Below are 21226 nucleotides of genomic sequence, written 5' to 3' on the forward strand. Positions count from 1 at the left end.
TTTCAGTGTTAGGGGAAGAAAGCATGATTATAACCTAACCCTAACCACACTGCTAACCTTATGCCTAAACATAACCTTAAATTAAGACCAAAAAGCGAATTTTTGTAGCCAATTCTGACTTTGAGACTGTGGAATCTGACTTTGTGGCTGTATTTTTTTGGGCGATGTCACTTCTTACAACTGGGGGCAGTAATACATAAGGTGATGGGTCAGGTAATAGGTTAGGTTTAAAATGTAAAGTCTGTCTCAATGTGACTTGGATTTGAAAGGAATACTGCAGAGACTGTCGTTCCACTAGTTAACACAGCCACAAAGTCAGATTTCACAGCCACAAAGTCGAAATTGGCTACAAAAAAAAAGCTTTTTGGTCATAATTTAAGGTTAGGGTTAGGCATGAAGTTAGCAGTGTAGTTAATTTTAGGGTTAAAGAGATACTTAGGGGTTTTGCCAATGAGGCCCATTATCTACGTCCCCAGGGTCAGATAAACTGTAGATACCATTTTTATGTCTCTGTCCAATATGAAGGATGTTAGAGGTACAGCATAGTTTCGTGAGCCAATACTAACTAGCGTTAGCGCAATGACTGGAAGTGTATGGGTGTATCTGGAAGTGTATCTGTTCATTGAATGGGCGGGGTTTATCCATAATTATGACTTTGTGGCTGTGTTAACTAGTGACGACCCTGAGACTGGTGCAAAAAATATGGTGGAAAGAAACTCTCTCACCCATGTTAACACCAATCCAATGCTTTTTAACTTTAGTAACTTTAGTGAAGATTTTGTACCTGCAGTGATATCTAGTGCTAATAATGCACAGGCCTATTTGAAACATCGCCATCTCCAGGCAGCATTTCCCTGCCAGATTCAGATCCGATATCCACATCCAAAAAGCCTGAAAACCCCATTGAAAACCCCATTTGATTTTTGCTTGAAGTTTGGATAATAGTTTCAGTATAGTTCGTTTTTGAAACGGGTTTGTTAATTATTTTATTTCAGTTCACACATTTTTTTTCATTATAATTTTTTGTTTTAGTTTCAGTTTACTATAATAACCTTGGCATCTAGTAACAGCCTTGTCATTTGGGCACTGTGTGGCAGGTATGTGTTGGGTCATGAGGCGATGCGTCGCATGGGGACAGCTAATGTCCTCATCGCGGGGATGCGGGGTCTAGGGGTGGAGATCGCCAAGAATGTCATCCTCTCTGGAGTGAAGTCCGTCACTGTGCAGGATGAGGGACTGGCTGAGTGGATGGACTTCTCCTCACAGGTAGGCTACCTGTGTCATAGAGTAATCCTGTTATACTGTAATTCTGTTCTGCCTAAATCTGCCCCCTAGGCTAATTTAGGAATACATGGTTTAAAAGGTCTCAATGTCAGCAGGAGGCAAAGTTAAAATGTTCTTCAAAATTAAGGTTGGCAAAAATGTACAAGACTGTTACAACAAACAAAACACTGAAAGGGACTACTTGGCCTCAGCATGCATTCCTGCTAATATCACTTGCCACAGGTGGAGTCGACAATTTGAGGCTGTTCTGAGGGCAAACGGAGGTGCAACCAGTGATGGTCGGTGCCGTTTAAATGAGGGAAGATGATACTTTTTTTAATGAACATGGTCTTATTTCTATTACAGCATATTGGATGACTGTCATTCATATTCCATTCACCCAGCTCAATTTAACATTTAGGCTACTATAAGATACTAAAATTTTCCCTGTACCCATCATGAGGTTGCTACAACCTAGCCGATGAATTAAAGTTTACAACGTAGGTGCACAGATCGAGAGAATTTTGAGTAATCAAGGTGACAGACAGTGACACATACAAATAGCTCATTGTATAAATAATTCCTTCTCGCATCTATCTACGCATTCTCCTCCTCTCACCTTTTCCATTTACTTGTGGACTTCAGTGCACAACACATCAGCTGTATTTGAATCAACTACTCACCACATTTTATGCACTGCAGTTCTAGCTAGCTGTAGCTTATGCTTTCAGTACTAGATTCCTTCTCTGATCCTTTGATTGGCTGGACAACATGTCAGTTCATGCTGCAAGAGCTCTGATAGGTTGGAGGACGTCCTCAGGAAGCTGTCATAATTACAGTGTGTCTATGGAAGGGGGTGAGAACCATGTGCCTCCTGAGTTTTGTATTGAAGACAATGTACCCATAGGAGGACAGAAGCTAGGAGTCCTCCGGCTACACCATGGTGCTACCCTACAGAGTGCTGCTGAGGCTAGTGTAGACCTTCATTGCTAACAGTGTGTTTTAATAAACTATTTGGTGACGTGAATATATTTAGTATAGTTTTGTCTAAAAAGGATAACTTTGTTTCACTATTTCTATTTTTATTAAAGGCACCTCAGATTGCAGCCCAAATAAATGCTTCACAGAGTTCAAGTAACAGACACATCTCAACATCAACTCTTCAGGGGAGACTGTGAATCACTCCTTCATGACCAAATTGCTGCAAAGAAACCACTACTAAAGGACACCAATAAGAAGAAGAGACTTGCTTGGGCCAAGAAACACAAGCAATGGACATTAGACTGGTGGAAATCTGTCCTTTGGGCTGATGAGTCCAAATTGTTGATTTTTGGTTCCAACCGCTGTGGCTTTGTGAGATGCAGAGTAGGTGAACGGATGATCTCCACATGTGTGGTTCCCACCATGAAGCATAGAGGAGGAGCTGTGGTAGTGTGGGGGTGCTTTGCTGGTGACACTGTCTGTGTTTTATTTAGTATTCAAGGCACACTTAACCAGCATGGCTACCACAGCATTCTGCAGCGATATGCCATTCCATCTGGTTTGCGCTTAGTGGGACTATCATTTGTTTTTCAACAGGACAATGACCCAAAACACACCTCCAGGCTGTGTAAGGGCTATTTGACCAAGGAGAGTGATGGAGTGCTGCATCAGATGATCTGGCCTCCACAATCACCTGACCTCAACCCAATTGAGATGGTTTGGGATGAGTTGGACCGCATAGTGAAGGAAAAACAGCCAACAAGTGCTCAGCATATGTGGGAACTCCTTCAAGAATGTTGGAAAAGCATTCCTCATGAAGCTGGTTGAGAGAATGCCAAGAGTGTGCAAAGCTGTCATAAAGAAGATTTTGAATAATCTAAAATATATTTTGATTTGTTTAAGACTTTTTTGGTTACTGCATGATTCCATATGTGTTATTTCATAGTTGTGATGTCTTCGCTATTATTCTACAATGTAGAAAAACAGTAAAAATAAAGAAAAACCCTTGAATGAGTAGGTTTGTCCAAACTTTTGACTGGTGCTGTATATCAATAGATCTAATTCCAAACCCAAACATCATTATTCCCAAGAATAATTTAGCGACAGTCTGAATTTGTTCTTAACTGATTTGCTAGTTAAATTAAGGTTAAATAAAGGTTACATTTAAAAAAAGATATATAAAAATATGCCCTCCCACCTATCTGTTTCATGTCTCAAGTACTGTAGCCGTGAAGCCAACATGGATATAATGCAAGAATGTACTAATATTTGCCATATTCGAATAATTCTCATGTGCCAACGTATCGCCAAGGTCCATGCCATGGTGAAATTTGCACCCTTGTAGATCTGAAATAATTGGATCGTGAAACTTGCATCCAGCCAACCAGAAGGCGAAGCAAGGCGAAAGCAAGGCAAAGCTATTCATGCAATTCATGCATAACATCTTGGCCATGTTCTGTTATAATCTCTACCCGTCACAGCCAGAAGAGGACTCGCCACCCCTCATAGCCTGGTTCCTCTCTAGGTTTCTTCCTAGGTTCTGGCCTTTCTAGGGAGTTTTTCCTAGCCATCGTGCTTCTACAGTACACCTGCATTGCTTGATGTTTGGGGTTTTAGCCTGGGTTTCTGTACAGCACTTTGTGACATCAGCTGATGGTAATAGGGCTTTATAAATAAATTTGATTTGATTGATAATGTCCTGCAAATAAACATTATTTTTAAAGTTTACATTTTTTTATTTTGCAAGTAGTAGGCATTAAGAATTAGCATAAATGTGGATTGGAGCATTATAGTTACATGATGACATTACATGCCCTGCGTACCTTCAAAATTTCCATCATCATTTGTCGCAATAAAGTTAGACAAAAGAAAAATCAATAAAAATGTTGTCAATATTCAGAAAATATATCCTATATTTGCCATTTTCATTACTCATGTCAAAATTATTATTTTTTGCGACGTTGCTCTTGTCGAATGAACCTAAGTCAATGGAAACCTGCCTAATAATGAATATGTAATTTGAAGATGGAACATGGACAATAACTATTTAGAGCAATCCACGTTAGGCCGTCTCTATCACACTGCCATCTCTGTAACTTTCTAGCACTTGATATTAGAGGGAGGAAATAGGAATACAGTGGCATATAACGTTCTGAAAATGTTAACTCAGATCATATGTTATTTTGTCAAACTACTCCTGAACCCCAATGTTTCCCTTCCAGTTTTTCCTGCTGGCATCTCACCTTGGTCAGAACCGAGCCCTGAGTTCCCTATCTCAGCTGTCTGCCCTTAACCCCCATGTCCATGTGAATGCCCACACTGGGCCACTGAAGGAGACCCTGCTACAACAATTCCAGGTAGGCCTGAACCCTGCCTTGTGATTACCCGCTCTCTCTCTCTTGACTAGCCATACACAGTACAGCTAGGGTTGCAAAAATCTGGTAACGTTCGCAAAATGTCATGGTTTTCCGGAAAACCTGGTTGGAAGATTGCCAGGAAACCAGGATTTCTGGAAAACCTGGGAATTTTCAGGAAGCTGACCAGATTTTTTTCAACCCTAGGTATAGAAATAACCTTAAAGGTGAGAACATATCTTATTTGTTTTCCCAGGTGGTGGTGCTGACTGACTCCTCTCTGGATGACCAGCAGCGTTTTGGGACGTTTTGTCATTCAAATGGAATCAAGTTAATTGTGGCTGATACCAAAGGACTTTGTGGGTGAGGAGGGTGACACACCATCTCTACTTTAACCAATAATAACCTCTCCTGTAGCAGTCCTCCTCCATAGTAGATATGAGTGATGCATAGCTGGTTCAGTTCCCCAATGGTTCTTTTTTTGGTTCTATTGCAGTCAGTTATTCTGTGACTTTGGGGAGGAGTTTGAGGTCTTGGACGCTGATGGGGAGACACCTGCATCAGCCATGATAGATCATATCACCAAGGTATTCAATGCTTACCTTTCCTTAACTATTGAAGATGGTGGCATTTGCATGTTATACATGTGAATACAGTATGTCAGTGGACAAGATCATAGAGCAAAAAAACACTGTTATACATTGTTCTCTTGCACCTATAGGCGGATCCTGGAGTGGTCACATGCTTTGAACAGAGGCATGGCTTTATAGATGGCAGCACTGTGTCCCTCTCTGAAGTGTGTGGCATGACAAAGCTCAATAGCTATGGACCAGTGGACATCAAAGTCCTTGGTGAGTTCTTATTCACAGGGGAAAAGCATCCAAAATAATGGTTGTTTAGAACAAGAATGCAGAAAATGTACTTTGCCCCTTAAGTGCCACCTGTAAAACTTGGTTAGTAGAAAGATATTTCCACTTTAGTTTCTCTCGAAAGGACGTCTCCTTTTTTAATATGATATAATTGTTGTAATATGAGGCATATCTAAGCTACTTTAAAAATGTTTTTAAATACATGACAGGAAATGGCATGACAGTGGTGGTGATGACATTTGATATGAACAGACATGTAAATGAATATGATGATTCATACATTATGATATGTGTGTAAATTATGACATGTTCTTTCATTGCCAGGCCCTGATTCCTTCAGTATTTGTGACACCTCAAGCTTTTCTGAGTATGAGAAAGGCGGTGTAGCAACTGAGGTCAAAAAGTCTAAAATACTACAATTTGTAAGTAATGTTCCTTAATTTTATCGAATGAATTATATTGGACTAGGCATTCATCTATCACAAGATTAATATTTTTATATTTACTGTATGGAAAGCTAACCTTAACCAATATGGCGTTCAATGACATTGCACTCAGTTCACTATGCATACTTTATGCCTATACTTTCTGTTCTTGTTACAGAAACCCCTTGACGAGGCCTTGGTTGACCCTGAGTTACTAGTAATGACTGACTATGGGAAGATGACGAAGCACCAGACACTGCACCTGGCCTTCCAAGCCCTGCATGGCTTTGTGAAGAGAGTGGGACGACTTCCTATGCCCAGGTCCCAGGTCAGTGAAAGACAAAATAAAATGTATTTTTCTGTTATGGAACATTCATGTGTTGGTAGAAGAAATCTTATGACATCATACTGTATTTGCCTGTCTCACCACATTTTGTGATGTTCAGTAGGCTAAGAAAGCATCTTTAGAATCTGTGAAAGATATTTGAACCAGTAGCTCAAGTTGGATAGAATCCCTAAAGAAACTGGTTATGCTCTGTCTTACTATGGAGTCGGCTGTTCATCCATCCCCCTACAGTCGGATGCTGAGCTACTGGTAGCCATGGTGACAGAACTGAATAAGGTGTCCCAGCTGGATCAGTTAGATGAAGGTGTGGTGCAGAGTCTGTCCTTCACTGCCTGTGGTGACCTGGCCCCTGTTAACGCTTTCATCGGAGGGCTGGCTGCCCAAGAAGTCATGAAGGTGAGGTCAAAAGTCACGAGAAGGAACATAGGTATCCAACACATTTAGGCACTAAAGAAATATGAAGACTTGCAGTCCCAATAGTTCAAAGCTGCCCTATGATCTAGTCAAGCCCCTCGACAGTAGAATGCATTTATAACACCTTTATGAGCAGACTGCTATGGTAGCTGTACTCCTGAAAGCACTGCCAGGGATAGTGAAGTGCATGTGATGTGCTGTATGGTTCATACTGTTGATATGTTTGCCTGTGTGACTGATGTTCATATTTGGTGTCCCTATAGGCTTGCACTGGGAAGTTCACCCCTCTTCAGCAGTGGCTGTACTTTGATGCACTGGAGTGCCTTCCTGAGGACAACGGTGGAGAGGGAGAGCAACTGACAGAGAGCACTTGTTCACCAGTAAGATTTTAATACGTAATATAATATTTTAAAATATTAATATCAGCCAATACATATTAAAAAAAAATATATATATATAATATCAGCCAAAAGCTAACTATCGATTACTATCCCCCCCACATAAAGAATAATGAATGTAGCCTTAGGAAGCCATGTTTTATCTATCAGGAAAATTATCAATTGGCATGTGTTGGTGGATATTTATTCCCTACCTGTCTGCATTAACCACTGCTCTACTCTCTCTATTACAGAGAGGCTCTCGGTATGACGGGCAGACTGCTGTGTTTGGATCAGGCTTCCAGGAGAGGCTTGGTGAACAGAAGTATTTCCTTGTGAGTGCCAGTCTTCTCATCTTTCACCAGCAGGGGGTGCCCACTGCATGGCCAAACAGGCCGCAGCGTCATTCTTTCCCTCTGGTCACTCCTGCTAGTGTTGATAATGACACGTGCAGGAAACGGCTGTGATTCAGGTGGCATTTCCTGTTACCGTTTGGACCTGCCAAGCCCTCACCCACCAGGCTTCCTTTGCATGCGTTATGCAAGCTTTTATTTGTTTTGCTTTATGTGTGTGCGTGTGAGTTTGTGCGTGCATGCTTGTGATATTGCACTCTCACCAGTTCTGTTTCCACATGAGAGTGTTGGAGTGAAAGTCTTAATACCCTCTGATGTGCAAAAAGTAGCTTGGCATATACTATGACAAATGTGTTGATTAAGTGATATTTATACAGTAGATGAATGCAGCTTGGGTTGAATTGATTTGTTCTATTTTATTTTGTATTCTAACATGTCTTCTGTCATGATGTGTCGTCAGGTTGGGGCTGGCGCTATAGGTTGTGAACTTCTCAAGAATTTTGCTCTGATTGGCCTGGGGGCTGGAGAGGGTGGGCACATCACTGTGACAGACATGGACTCCATAGAGAGATCCAATCTAAACCGACAATTTCTCTTCAGGTCTCAAGACATTGGGGTAAGAGAGAAGCAATTCTAAACACAAACACAATTCTTAAAATGCTTACTAGATATTGACATTCACAGATGCCTTTTATGTTGTAGAATTGTTTTTATTCATTTTCAACACATTTCCTTTTTAAGATGGAACTGATCTTTTATTTGTGACAAAATCATTATTGATGGATGTTGATGACAAATGCAGAGACAGAAAGTATCATTTATACTGAGAGTGTGTTTCTCTGTTAATCATGATTCATGGCAACAAGTTGAATGTTTGCACAGATTTGTTAACATTTAAAACCATACGAAAGAGAAATAAATATTAATCTGACTCACAGGCAAGAGATGACATTCTTCTAGAACACTCAACTTTGTACTGCAAATTCCATCATCCCAGCGTTTTTCAGCTCCATAATTAAAGTACAGACAGTTTTGTTTGCCTTCGTAGATGTCCGGCTGTCCTTTGCTCCAGTTGGTGAAGTCAAATCTGGACCCATCGCTGCAGAGCCATAGGGCTTCCTGAGCAAGATCATAACCTCCAATCCAGGCGCGAGGAAATCCCCCACTTTGTATCATCACCATCTCCTGTATGAAATTATATTCTGCTGTGGACGGATGCCAGGTTGTCTCCCTGATACACACAGAACTGCTCAGACTCGGCCCATGTCCTTTCAGTGCTGATGTACCTGAAGCAGCGGGATCTGTATTTGGACCAGCCAGAGGGACATGCGCTCCTGCCCTCTGTCTCCTCCAACCTCTCCCCTGTTCCCTGAAAAGCCTCCTGATACAAGCCCTGTTCTCCATCCATCTCTACTGAGGGATCCAGAGTTTCCAGGTCATTCACGTCAGCTGGATCCTTAACAGCATCAATTTCCTCAAACATCTGGAGACCTGGGCTCTGTTCAATGCTGTTGCCTTCACCACCCATCTCCTGCATATGAGGAATAAGTTCACCATTGGTCTTCAGTATGGGTTGAAAAGCAGGGATCTGGTCCAGGTTGGCCTCCATCAAGGACTTTGCATCGCCCAGTGCAAAGGCACCGCTTAGAAGCAGGATGGTCATTATCGCCATAGTTACAGTTTTCTGATAGTATTTCATAAGTAGTTTCTGTAGGTTCTGTTCAGATGGAGAAAGAGGAACGCTTTTATAAAGGTAGCTCACATGTCCACAAGGAAACAACTGCCGATTCCCAAGAATTGTAAGCTCCTTTTCCTGATAAGTTTCTTACAGATTCTCATTATAATTGATCAAAGTACAACACAACAAGTTTATATCTATTTCCTGTTCATATCCATTTCTTATTATCATCCATAAACAGGAGGATATATTGCAGAGTGGGCTGGTTGTAAAAAAGACGTGTATTGAGCTGGCATTTTCCCCCAGCTCTTTTCAATCACAAAAATATTGACACAAAAGTGTTGAAAAGAGGGATGAACTACTGTTTTTGAGACATACTTGCTTCATGATTAGTCAACTCGCCTACAATTAACCTGTGCTTCACATCGGAGTGCTGCAGGTGATGTGTGTGTCGGGCACGCACGTCTACAAGGAATGCTGATAAGTTTCTTACCGTAATTTCCGGACTATTAAGCGCACCTGAATATAAGCCGCAACCACTGAATAAAAAAGAAAAAATAATTTTGAACATAAATAAGCCGCACATGTCTATAAGCCGCAGGTGCCTACCGGTACATTGAAACAAATGAACTTTACACAGGCTTTAACGAAACACGGCTTGTAACAAAAATAAATAGGCTTTAACGAAACACGGCTTGTAACAAAAATAAATAGGCTTTAACGAAACACGGCTTGTAACGAAAAAAAATCATTAGTAGTAAGCTTAAGTTGTCTTTTTGCACTGAGTCGATTCCTCACGCTGCTGTTTCCAACATCTTATCATCGATTCATTAAGACCAAGCTCTCGTGCAGCAGCTCTATTTCCTTTTCCAACAGCCAGATCAATCGCCTTCAACTTGAAAGCTGCATCATATGCATTTCTCCGTGTCTTTGCCATGATGAGGGTGACAAAATGACTACTGTAATCAGAATGATGGGAAGTTTGAGAGCGCTCGATTTAATCTAAACAGTAAACAAAAAAGTTGTTTGACCTTAACCCGTTCGGCAATTTCATTGGTCTAATGAAAGCTTTATGCCGCCAAAAAACTGAGCACGTCACAGAATGTGTTTTTTTGGAAGAAAAAAAATTGAAAGCGGGAAAATTCCATATATTAGCCGCGTCATTGTTTAAGCCGTGAGGTTCAAAGCTGGGAAAAAAGTTGCGGCTTATAGTCCGGAATTTACGGAACTTATTTCCGTAATAATTCTTCAAAGTACAAAACAACATGTTTATCTATTTCCAATTCATATCACATTTTCATTCATAAATGGGGATATATTGCTGATTGGAAAGATTGTACAGCCTGATCCTATTATATTTCGTTTTTTCTGCCTTGTCAGCCAAGTCAAGACGAAATTAATGAGAAAAAAACACACACATATACACACACACACACACACACACACACACACACACACACACACACACACACACACACACACACACACACACACACACACACACATCCAACCTAACACACCCCCAATGGTAAAAACACACATATCTGTCTGCGTTGAATCTGAATATAGTTAGGACATATTGTGCTTAGGAAAAATTGTGTCCAGCAAACTGTTCTATAACTAAATGGCTGTGAGCCAAACCTAATGTATGTATCCGTATGCCACAGTCATGGTGATTTACATTTCCTTTCCACTTCATTTGAATGTGACTGAGTGCTTTCCATTGGCTTTCATACCAACTTCCAGATGTCTGTCAGAAGTAGAAATATACAAGATACTGCTGTATAAGACCCATCTATGATGAGTTCATGTGTATCCTGATTTCCTTTGCTGCTTGTGTAAATATTTGGGTTTCTCTTCCCCTCAGTTTTCTCTAGTTTCTTTGTCACCCAGTTCCCACCATTGCTGCTCTTTTTCTCGCTTTTTGCCTTTAGTGTTTCTGTGTTTTAGTGTTTCTGTGTTTGAATGTTTCTGTGTTTTAGTGTTTCTGCCTTCAGTGTTTCTGTGTTTTCTCTTCAGGTTTCTCTTTGTATTCCACCTATTCTTTGAGTAAGTCATGGGGGAAAGAAGGGAAGTTAATCAAGAGAGGCTGATTTCCCTTTCACTCACCGACCTCCTCCTCTTCCTCTACTTCCACAGAGACAGAAGTCTGAGGTAGCAGCCCAGGCGGTCAGAGTCATGAACCCCAACATGAACATCACAGCCCACCAGAACCACCTGGACCCAGACAGTGAGCAGGTCTATGGGCACACCTTCTTCATGGGCCTGGATGGAGTAGCTGCTGCTCTGGACAACGTGGAAGCCAGTCAGTACCAGTGCCTGTGCTACTCCCTCTATCATGATCCTATTAATGATATTACTACTAGTGACAGAGTCCATACCCTGGCAACACCCACGCTACTGCCAATATCAGGACCAACACACACGTCTAGCTGTATCGACACCAATAACATTACTAGTAAAACAACCAATAGCTAATAGTCTTATCGGCATCAGTAATAAACACCACTAGCGGCAATTCATTCTCCTTTATTTCTGTAGTAATAGCTGTGGTAATAATAGCACATAGGCCTGCATGCCACCAGTATCAGAATCAGTGTAGTTATCAGCCTAAGGTCAGTTCATTAGCAACTGTATGTCTGTCTGTCTGGTGTTGTTAGATAGACTTGACTCACTCCCCAGTGTGACTCTGAGGTCATTATGTAACTAGCCACTGCCGAGTCCTCAACAACGGGTTTTCAGGGGACATAGAAAGAGAGTCTGTGATGCAACTTCCGCTTTGGACATTACATGGCGACAACATTAATGAGAAAATCACACACACACTTTAACTCCTCCTCCACATTTACTGGATTGGTTAAACAGTGCAGAACAGAACCTCCCCTGACATTGTTTTTCTTATGGTCAAGACCAGTATGTAGGGGATCTATACTGAACAAAAATCTAAACGCAACATGTAAAAGGTATTGTTTCATGAGCTAAAATAAAAGATCCCAGAAATGTTCCATATACACAAAAAGCTTATTTCTCTAAAATGTTGTGCACAAGTTTGTTTACATCCCTGTTAGTGAGCATTTCTCCTTTGCCAAGATAATCCATCCACCTGACAGGTGTGGCATATCAAGAAGCTGATTAAACAGCATGATCATTATACAGGTGCACCTTGTGCTGGGGACAATAAAAGGCCACTCTAAAATGTGCAGTTTTGAGGGAGCGTGCAATTGGCATGCTGACTGGAGGAATGTCCACCAGAGCTGTTGCCAGAGAATTGAGTGTTCATTTCTCTACCATAAGCCGCTTCCAACGTTGTTTTAGAGAATTTGGCAGTATGTCCAACCGGCCTCACAACCGCAGACCACGTGTAACCACACCAGCCCAGGACCTCCACATTTGGCTTTTTCACCTGCGGGATCATCTGAGACCAGCCACCCAGACTGCTGATGAAACTGTGGATTTGCAAAACTGAAGATTTCTGCACAAACTGTCAGAAACTATCTTAGGGAAGCTCATCTGCGCGCTCGTCGTCCTCACCAGGGTCTTGACCTGACTGCGTGTATGGCGCTGTGTGGGCGAGCAGTTTGCTGATGTCAACGTTGTGAACAGAGTGCCCCATGTTGGCGGTGGGGTTATGGTACAGTATTGGCAGGCATTATGTAATGGATTACGAACACAATTGCATTTTATTGATGGCGATTTGAATGCACAGAGAGCATGTTTGGGATGCTCTGGGTCAACATGTACGACAGCGTGTTCCAGTTCCCGCCAATAGCCAGCAACTTCGCACAGTCATTGAAGAGGAGTAGGACAACATTCCACAGGCCACAATAAACAATCAACAGCCTGATCAACTCTATGCAAAGGAGATGTTTGTCGCGCTGCATGAGGCAAGTGGTGGTCACACCAGATACTGATTGGTTTTCTGGTCCACGCCCCTACCTTTTTTTTAAGGTGTCTGTAACCAACAGATGCCTATCTGTATTCCCAGTCATGTGAAATCCATAGATTAAGGCCTAATGAATTTATTTCAATTGACTGATTTCCTTATATGAACTGTAACTCAGTAAAAGCTTTGAAATTGTTGCATGTTGCGTTTTTTTGTTCAGTGTAGATTCAGGGGTTTATTTTATGCCTGCTACATTAGGTTATTATTATGTAATGCTGTAGATAGCTGCTGGCTCAGAGGGATTGTGGAACACATGGTGGGGGGAGCAGACAGACAGATAACATCGTATTTTAGTCCTCTATCAGCACGGTTGGGGAATACATGTAAAGCAATTTACGAAATACATTTTAAAGGTAACCCAACCCTGTTTATATGCTGTGTGACTTTTAGATGTTCTTATTGGTTTACTATTTTTGTACTATTTCTGTGTGTGTGTGTTTGTGGTTTTGTGCTCTACAGGAGTGTACCTGGATAGCCGTTGTGTCCAGCACCAGAGACCCATGCTGGAGGGGGGTACCCTGGGTAGTAAGGGCCATAGTCTAGTGGTAGTTCCCCACCTGACTGAGTCCTATGGACCGGCCAAGACCGGCTCCCAGAATGCCATCCCACTGTGCACCCTGAAGAACTTCCCTCACCGCATAGAGCACACCCTGCAGGTGAGGCATGGAACCACAGTCTGATTGTATGTGATTTGGACTGCATCCCTGTAGCCTAGCATCATCACAGCAACCTAGCATTGTCATATCAACCTCCTGTACCATCATTCTAGTATAGGCCATGGCATTCCTCTACCCTATGTGCTGCCATCCACATTACGTTTAACACACTTTAAAAAAAAATGTTATACCTTTATTTAACTAGGCAAGTCAGTTAAGAACAAATTCTTATTTTCAATGACGGCCTAGGAACAGTGGGTTAACTGCCTTGTTCAGGGGCAGAACGACAGATTTGTAATTTGTCAGCTCGGGAATTTGAACTTGCAACCTTTCGGTTACTAGCCCAACGCTCTAACCACTAGGCTACCCTGCCGCCAAACATGGCTGATCTCTGACTGACTGGTTGGCTGGCTGACTGGCACAGGGCTGGCAAGCTATCCAGAGCATAACTTTACAACACTAACCTTATGTCAACATACCCCAAACGTTTTGACCCAACGTTGACTTAACTTAGGTTTGACCTATCTCCATCCATCCATACAGTACAGTATCAATTCCTAACTCAGTCCATCTCCATCCATACAGTACAGTACTAACACCTAACTCAGTCCATCCATCCATAATCCACTTATCTCTTAATCCCTCACACACACAACTCATCTAAAATGCAAAGCTTTTTACACTCTTAACTCTCAAACTTGCCCCAGAATGGATAAGCATTTTGAGGGTGATTGAGACCATGCTTAGATGAAAAGGGTGCATCAGACTGAAGTTAAAATGAAAAGCCCATTAAGTCAGACCTACCATGTGTCTTTGCAGTGGGCCAGAGACCAGTTTGAGGGGCTCTATAAACAAGCAGCTGAACATGTCAATCTGTACTTCAGGTAAGTCTACCTTCTTTCCTAACATACTCAATCAGTTGCAGTCACGCAAACACGATGAGCAGAAATTGAATCTTTAAATTCCAAAGTGTGCTGTATTTCACTGAAACTTTCAGCTTCAGACCGCATGCTTATACTACTAGTCATACCAGCCATAGGCCAATCATCCAGCCTACCACTATTCAATGTTGATGCCTCAGTCTGCCCTCATACATACAGTGCCTTCAGAAAGTATTCACACCCCTTGACTTTTTCCACATTTTTTTGTGTTACAGCCTGAATTTAAAATTTATTAAATTGAGGGTTTTTTTTGTCACTGGCCTACACACAATACCCCATAATGTAAAAGTTGAATTGTGTTTTTAGACATTTTTACAAATGAATTAAAAGTTAAAAGCTGAAATGTCTTCAGTCAATAAGTATTCAACCCCTTTGTTATGGCAAGCCTAAATAAGTTCAGGAGTAAAAATCTACTTAACAAGTCACATAATAATTTGCATCGACTCACTCTGTGTGCAATAATAGTGTTTAACATAATGGCTACCTCATAACTGTACCCCACATATTATCTGTAACGCCCCTCAGTCAAGCAGTGAATTTCAAACGCATGTTCAACGATAATGACCAGGAGGTTTTCCAATGACTCGCAAAGATGGGCACCTATTGGTAGTTTGGTAAAAAAAAATGACATATCTGTTTGAACATGGTGAATTTATTAATTACACTTTGGATGGTGTATCAATACACACAGTCACTACAAAGATACAGGTATCTTCCTAACTCAGTTGCCGGAGAGGAAGGAAACCACACAGGGATTTCACCATGAGGCCAATGGTGACTTTAAAACAGTTACAGAGTTTAATGGCTGTGATAGGAGAAAACTGAGGATATATCAACAACATTGTAGTTACTCCACAATACTAACCTAAATGACAGAGTGAAAAGAAGGAAGTCTGTACAGAATAAAAATACTAAAAATCATGCATCCTGTTTGCAACAAGACACTAGAGTAAAACAGCAACAAATGTGGTAAAGCAATTTACTTTTTGTCCTGAATACAAAAGTGTTATGCTTGGGACAAATCCAATACAACACATTACTGAGTACCACTCTATATATTTTCAAGCATAGTGGTGACTGCATCAACTTATGGGTATGCTTGTAATCGTTAAGGACTGGGGAGTTTTTCAGGATAAAAAAGAAAGGGAATGGAGCTAAGCACAGGAAAAATCTTAGAGGAAAACCTGGTTCAGTCTGCTTTACACTAGACACTGGGAGGTGAATTCACCTTTCTGCAGGACAATAACCTAAAACACAATGCCAAATCTACACTGGAGTTGCTTTCCAAGAATACTTGACTTATATCAACTTGATAATCTATGGCAAGACCTGAAAATGGTTGTCTAGCAATGATCAACAACCAATTTGACAGAGCTTGAAGTGCTTTGAAAATAATAATGTGTAAATGTTGCACAATCCAGGTGTGGAAAGCTCTTAGAGACTTACCCAGAAAGACTCACAGCTGTAAGTGCTGCCAAAGGTAGTTCTACAAAGTGTTGACTCAGGGGTGTGAATACTGTATGTAAATGAAATATTTCTGTAATACATGTTCAATACATTTGGAAAAAAATGTAATTATGAGGTATTGTATGTAGATGGGTGAGGAAAAAATTATATTTAATCCATTTTGAATTCAGGCTGAAACACAACGAAATGTGGAATAATTCAAGGGGAATAAATACTTTCTGAAGGCACTGTAGATGCCCCTAATAACTAGTGAGCCCTACAAATGGTAATGCAGTAGTTAGTGCTGTTTCTAAAAAACAGTCAGTGTGGCAGTAAAGCTCAGGTAAGAGATGTCTTCTGGGTGAAATCACCCTCCCACCAGGGGACTTCTAGGTTAACAATCTCCTGGGTTAAAAATCTGGCACACAGTCAGTCAGCTAATTAGGCAGAGATGTCTAACTCATATACATCCATCCACTTACAGGCCTGAGGACTAGTTTACTTCCTGCTGAAAGAGGAAAGTAAGTGTTATAATGAAGTAGCGCTGTCCTCATGGTTTTGTTGTGGTTGGTTTTTGCAAAACTTTTGGAATGCAGTTGGCATCTTGCTGTGTATTCTGTATGTATTGTGTGTTTATCTAATGGTCTGTGGGTCTGTGAGAGTGACAGTTGGTCTCAGCTGCAAGGGGAGCCCTGTTAATCTGCCCCAGTAAGAGTCCATCAACTGCAAGGGGAGCCCTGTTAATCTGCCCCAGTAAGAGTCCATCAACTGCAAGGGGAGCCATGTTAATCTGCCCCAGTAAGAGTCCATCAGCTGCTCCGGAGCCCTGTTAATCTGCACCAGTAAGAGTCCATCAACTGCTCCGGAGCCCTGTTAATCTGCACCAGTAAGAGTCCATCAACTGCTCCGGAGCCCTGTTAATCTGCACCAGTAAGAGTCCATCAACTGCTCCGGAGCCCTGTTAATCTGCCCCAGTAAGAGTCCATCAGCTGCTCCGGAGCCCTGTTAATCTGCCCCAGTAAGAGTCCATCAGCTGCTCCGGAGCCCTGTTAATCTGCCCCAGTAAGAGTTCAGTTAAGACTCATGGCCTGCCTGTGTTTCTCTCCCAGGCTCAGTGTATTTTACTGAGATTTAATAGAGGCCCCTTTAGTGATGGAAAAGCCCCCTGCCTCCTGTGGAGAGTAGTGTCCTCTGGAGACGAGCGCAGACCTCACCCAGCAGGCCCCACAGACTCAGCTGAAAACCACTCCAGCATCTCAGACTAGCAGAGTAGGTGTAGGTGAGACTGTGTAACGCAGGATATATGCTGTGTTAACAGGAACCCGGCATACATGTGACTCAGGCTTGTAGATACTACCCATGGAGCTCTGCACACACACTCCACACACGCTCCACACACCACACACACACACACGCTCCACACACAACACACACCACCATCACTCCAAACACTTCCTTCCCCTCAGATGCAGGGTGACCTCTGACCTTGGGCCAGTTTCAAAGGCAGCACCCCTAACCCCCTTTCACTTCTCAGTAACAATACTACCCCCTGACTGACTGACTGACTGACTGACTGACTGACTGACTGACTCTGTTCAGTGTTGTTCATCTTCCTGTTAGACAGACATTAGGAGTCAGGGCTAATGAGTATATCTTGGGTTTGCCATGCACTGCCTCACCCATAGGAATCCCCTCAGAGTAGGTGTGATAACCTCAGACGAATGCAGGTAAAGGGCACAAGAGGATAGTTACAGTATGTGTCCATGTTTGACCGAAATAGGATCCAGAAACCAGCGTTGTTGAATATGACATGGCTGCTCCTTCCACCACTGTTCAGTTGTTACACAATTACCGTTGGAATTTAAAAACAAGCCGAGGCAGAACTCTCTCTCTCTCTCTCTCTTCGAATGATAAACCCTGGGAGGGGGCGAGAGGAGAGGAGTATGTTATGAGACCTTGAGATGGTTTAAATTAGTTTTAAAGGCCAACTCATCCTGCCCACCCATCTTACATCATCCCTATTGGTTATCCTTTGCGTTTATGTTTTTAGTCTTTCTGGAGAATCATCGTCTTGAAGGAAATTACATGCAGGTCCATTAGGGGAGAGGTCCTGGTCTAATGATGCTTATGCTATTGTTCCCTGCAGGGATGCTGCTGGGTTCCTGGAGCGCACCCTGGGTCGGGGGGAGGCAGAGGCTCTGGAGGTCCTGGAGTGTGTGTGGGGAGGTGTGGGGGGACAGCGGCCCCAAGGCTGGGAGGACTGTGTCGGGTGGGCCCGTCGCCAGTGGGAGACCCTCTACAACAACGACATCGCACAGCTGCTGCACTGTTTCCCCTCTGACCAGGTAAGAGTAACACAACACACACTGGAAAACCATAGCTCCTAAATCCCCAAAGGTAAGGGTTTTCTTTAACATTGTTTATGAGTATGAACACTTGGTGGCACTATTGTTCACACACCTTGCCTGTTGAGAATTCTGCATATGATAGACAGATACTGGTTATAAGCCTGTCTTTTGATCTTTGTTACGTTTGACAGTGTGCTCATACATGCTCAAGACATATGCCATATGTAGTGGTAAGTTTATATATAGTAAAATGTCCAATAATTGGAAATGGTTCCACATTTTCAGATACCCATTCTCATTTTTACCTTGTAAGCTGTTTTTTAAGCATATTGAACACACCATGAACATATCTTGGGATAGTTAATATTTACCAACCCACTGATATGGTATCCTCAAAAATGTCTATTGGGATCCATATAATATTCTGAGGCATATAGATTACAGAGAGTGACATCACATTACGTGCTGTTACACCTGGGGGTGTCTAACCAAACACTCCCCTTGTGACCCCTGGATCATATGGATTAACCTTTTACAGGACACTGACAACTGGACCTGTCTGGCCTGGTCTGATAAACACTATCTCCCTTCTCTTGCTTCATATAATATGGGTCAATAAAAATTCCTCTGACCGAGACAACCGATTCCATTCCACTCATATCCTGTTTAAAGCCTTATTATTTTTGTCTGGAAGAAATGCATAGCATTTTTGCTCCAAGTCCCCTGAGATAAGCCCTTTTGGTATTGGACTCATTTAGCAGGAAAATGAGTCATTGTTAAACAATTGGCCAGGCCGTGCCTCATGCTCTGAAGCACTCAAATTTCTGGGTTACAGTTCTGATGAGCAGCTGCAATACATCACGCAAAATATTGTAATGTATCAAAACAGAGAGAAAAGATCCCTTTGTGTGTTTGCATTAAGTCATGTAGTGTAGCTTATTATTCTGCAGTGGCACAAGCCTTTTTGGGAGTAGGAAGCTGGGTTTAGATGTTTTAAAAGGACAGACATTTGTTGTTGGTTTCAATAAAATGTTTGGGTTCCTGTTTTTCTTCCCCGTTTTCTCTCTGTTTTAAAAGGTCATTAGTACAGTTAGGCTGGCTGTGGTTTCTGTATTCTCCCAGAGAGTCGATTCTAACCACAGCTGCTTTCTGGGGAAGTGTGATAAGGCTAGTGATGGTTAACTTCCACTAAATGTCAATGAGTGAAATACAATGTCCAACTGCCTTACCAGTAGGCTGAAATGCTTTTTGGGAAGAGAAATGCATATCTATTTTACAGGCATACATTTTATTAACGTAACTGTTTCCCACCCCTTTACCAACAGAAACTGCCCTTATGCAGATTGAATGGTATTAAAGTTTGAGTAAGTTCAAATGTTTTCCACAAATGTACCAACATTTCTATTATACTGTATGTAAATAGTTTATGATTAGTGAATTACTTAATGTAGTTATTTTGTTAGATACTTCTCCCTATTCATAGGTTGCACCTCCGTCACTCGGTCGCGTCATGCCATTGTTTGGAACGTTCTCAAGCCCCCCTCTAACAGCTGCGCTATAGTGGAGCCCTAAAGTCTTGATAAGCCCAGTCATTCTGGATGGGGGCTAGCGACTGTTTATTCTAAATTACACTATAATGCCTGGAAATATGATGACATAGCTGAAGTATTCAAATATTTTGTAGGAAACAGCTTTTCCTGCATTATCATGTCGTCAAATATTCTTTAGACAGATGGCAAAATAAAAGTTCTCATACATGTTATTCAATCATTGCACCCACACTGCTCGTGCGCGCCAACATGTGTCTGTGTTGCTAAAAGCTGAAATAGAAGTCAGTTCTATTTGTGACGCTGGATGCGGTGCAAGTCCTGCATCTCCCATCTCCTCATTGGTTTATAGAAGCATATACCCATGTGCCATCTCCTCATTGGTTATATCCACGCGCTCGTCCGGTTTGCATTCTGGACCACACAACGTATTTGCTAGATACATGATAGTGTTGTTAAACAAAGCAAGGAAATTGAACTTCAAAACATGATGTAGATTTATTTGAATTTGCAGCTGTTGTTGGTAAGTAAGGAATCTGCTAGCTTCTGACATTACTTACTGGATCTTGAAGTGTCACGCCCTGACCTGAGAGAGAGGGTTTGTTTCTCTATGTGGTTAGGTCAGGGTGTGGGGTGGGCATTCTATGTTTTTGTATTTCTTTGTGTTGGGCCGAGTATGGTTCCTAACCAGAGGCAGCTGTCTATCGTTGTCTCTGATTAGGAACCATACTTAGGCAGCCCGTTTTTCCTTTGGGTTTTGTGGGTAGTTGTTTTCCGTTTAGTTGTAAGTACCTGACGGAACTGTCGACTGTCATTTTTGTTTAATTTGTAAAGTGTTCAATTTTGCTTTAAACTACAAGATGAACATATTCCACGCTGCACCTTGGTCTACTCATTTTGACGCCTGTGACATGAAGACACCCCTTAGAAACCAGATACTGTTCTGTGTAGGGTATAATGATGGTAGATACCCCTCTCTGTAGGGTATAATGATGGCAGATAACCCTGAGCTGCTATAAGAAGTGCCCCCTGTGGGTAGACTGATGCAGAGATCATGCTCAGTGATAAGTCCCTCTCTCCCAGCTGGAGGGGGAAAGCCTATTTGTTGTAGGCCTTTTGGTAGAGTGTTGGCACTGTTGGTAGACTATTGGTAGGCTATTGGCAGACTGTTGGGAGGGTTGGTAGACTGTTACGAGTGTTGGGACTGTTGGTAGACTATTGGTAGGCTATTGACAGACTGTTGGGAGTGTCAGTAGACTGTTATGAGTGTTTAGACTGTTGGGAG

The 21226-nt window shown here is 42.0% G+C and overlaps 2 protein-coding genes across 2 annotated transcripts in view; one reads left to right on the forward strand and one right to left on the reverse strand.

Moving 5' to 3' along the window:
- uba7 (ubiquitin-like modifier activating enzyme 7) overlaps nucleotides 1–21226 on the forward strand; it is an 85368-nt gene that overhangs the window by 460 nt on the left and 63682 nt on the right. Inside the window, exons 2-16 of the mRNA XM_045691881.1 lie at nucleotides 1098–1266; nucleotides 4467–4601; nucleotides 4855–4961; nucleotides 5095–5185; nucleotides 5320–5449; nucleotides 5792–5889; nucleotides 6071–6220; nucleotides 6470–6634; nucleotides 6916–7032; nucleotides 7284–7364; nucleotides 7843–7998; nucleotides 11200–11365; nucleotides 13463–13659; nucleotides 14479–14543; nucleotides 18193–18391. Coding sequence (XP_045547837.1) covers nucleotides 1098–1266; nucleotides 4467–4601; nucleotides 4855–4961; nucleotides 5095–5185; nucleotides 5320–5449; nucleotides 5792–5889; nucleotides 6071–6220; nucleotides 6470–6634; nucleotides 6916–7032; nucleotides 7284–7364; nucleotides 7843–7998; nucleotides 11200–11365; nucleotides 13463–13659; nucleotides 14479–14543; nucleotides 18193–18391 — 2026 coding nt within the window. The remainder of the gene's footprint in view (nucleotides 1–1097; nucleotides 1267–4466; nucleotides 4602–4854; nucleotides 4962–5094; nucleotides 5186–5319; nucleotides 5450–5791; nucleotides 5890–6070; nucleotides 6221–6469; nucleotides 6635–6915; nucleotides 7033–7283; nucleotides 7365–7842; nucleotides 7999–11199; nucleotides 11366–13462; nucleotides 13660–14478; nucleotides 14544–18192; nucleotides 18392–21226) is intronic.
- On the reverse strand, nucleotides 8446–9298 carry LOC106566068 (aggrecan core protein-like). The gene has a single exon (XM_014133890.2). It carries the CDS (start codon nucleotides 9079–9081, stop codon nucleotides 8578–8580), a length of 504 nt encoding a protein of 167 aa, XP_013989365.1. The 5' UTR covers nucleotides 9082–9298; the 3' UTR covers nucleotides 8446–8577.

Source organism: Salmo salar, chromosome ssa12 (genome assembly GCF_905237065.1).
Source record: "Salmo salar chromosome ssa12, Ssal_v3.1, whole genome shotgun sequence".
NCBI classification, from domain to species: domain Eukaryota; kingdom Metazoa; phylum Chordata; class Actinopteri; order Salmoniformes; family Salmonidae; genus Salmo; species Salmo salar.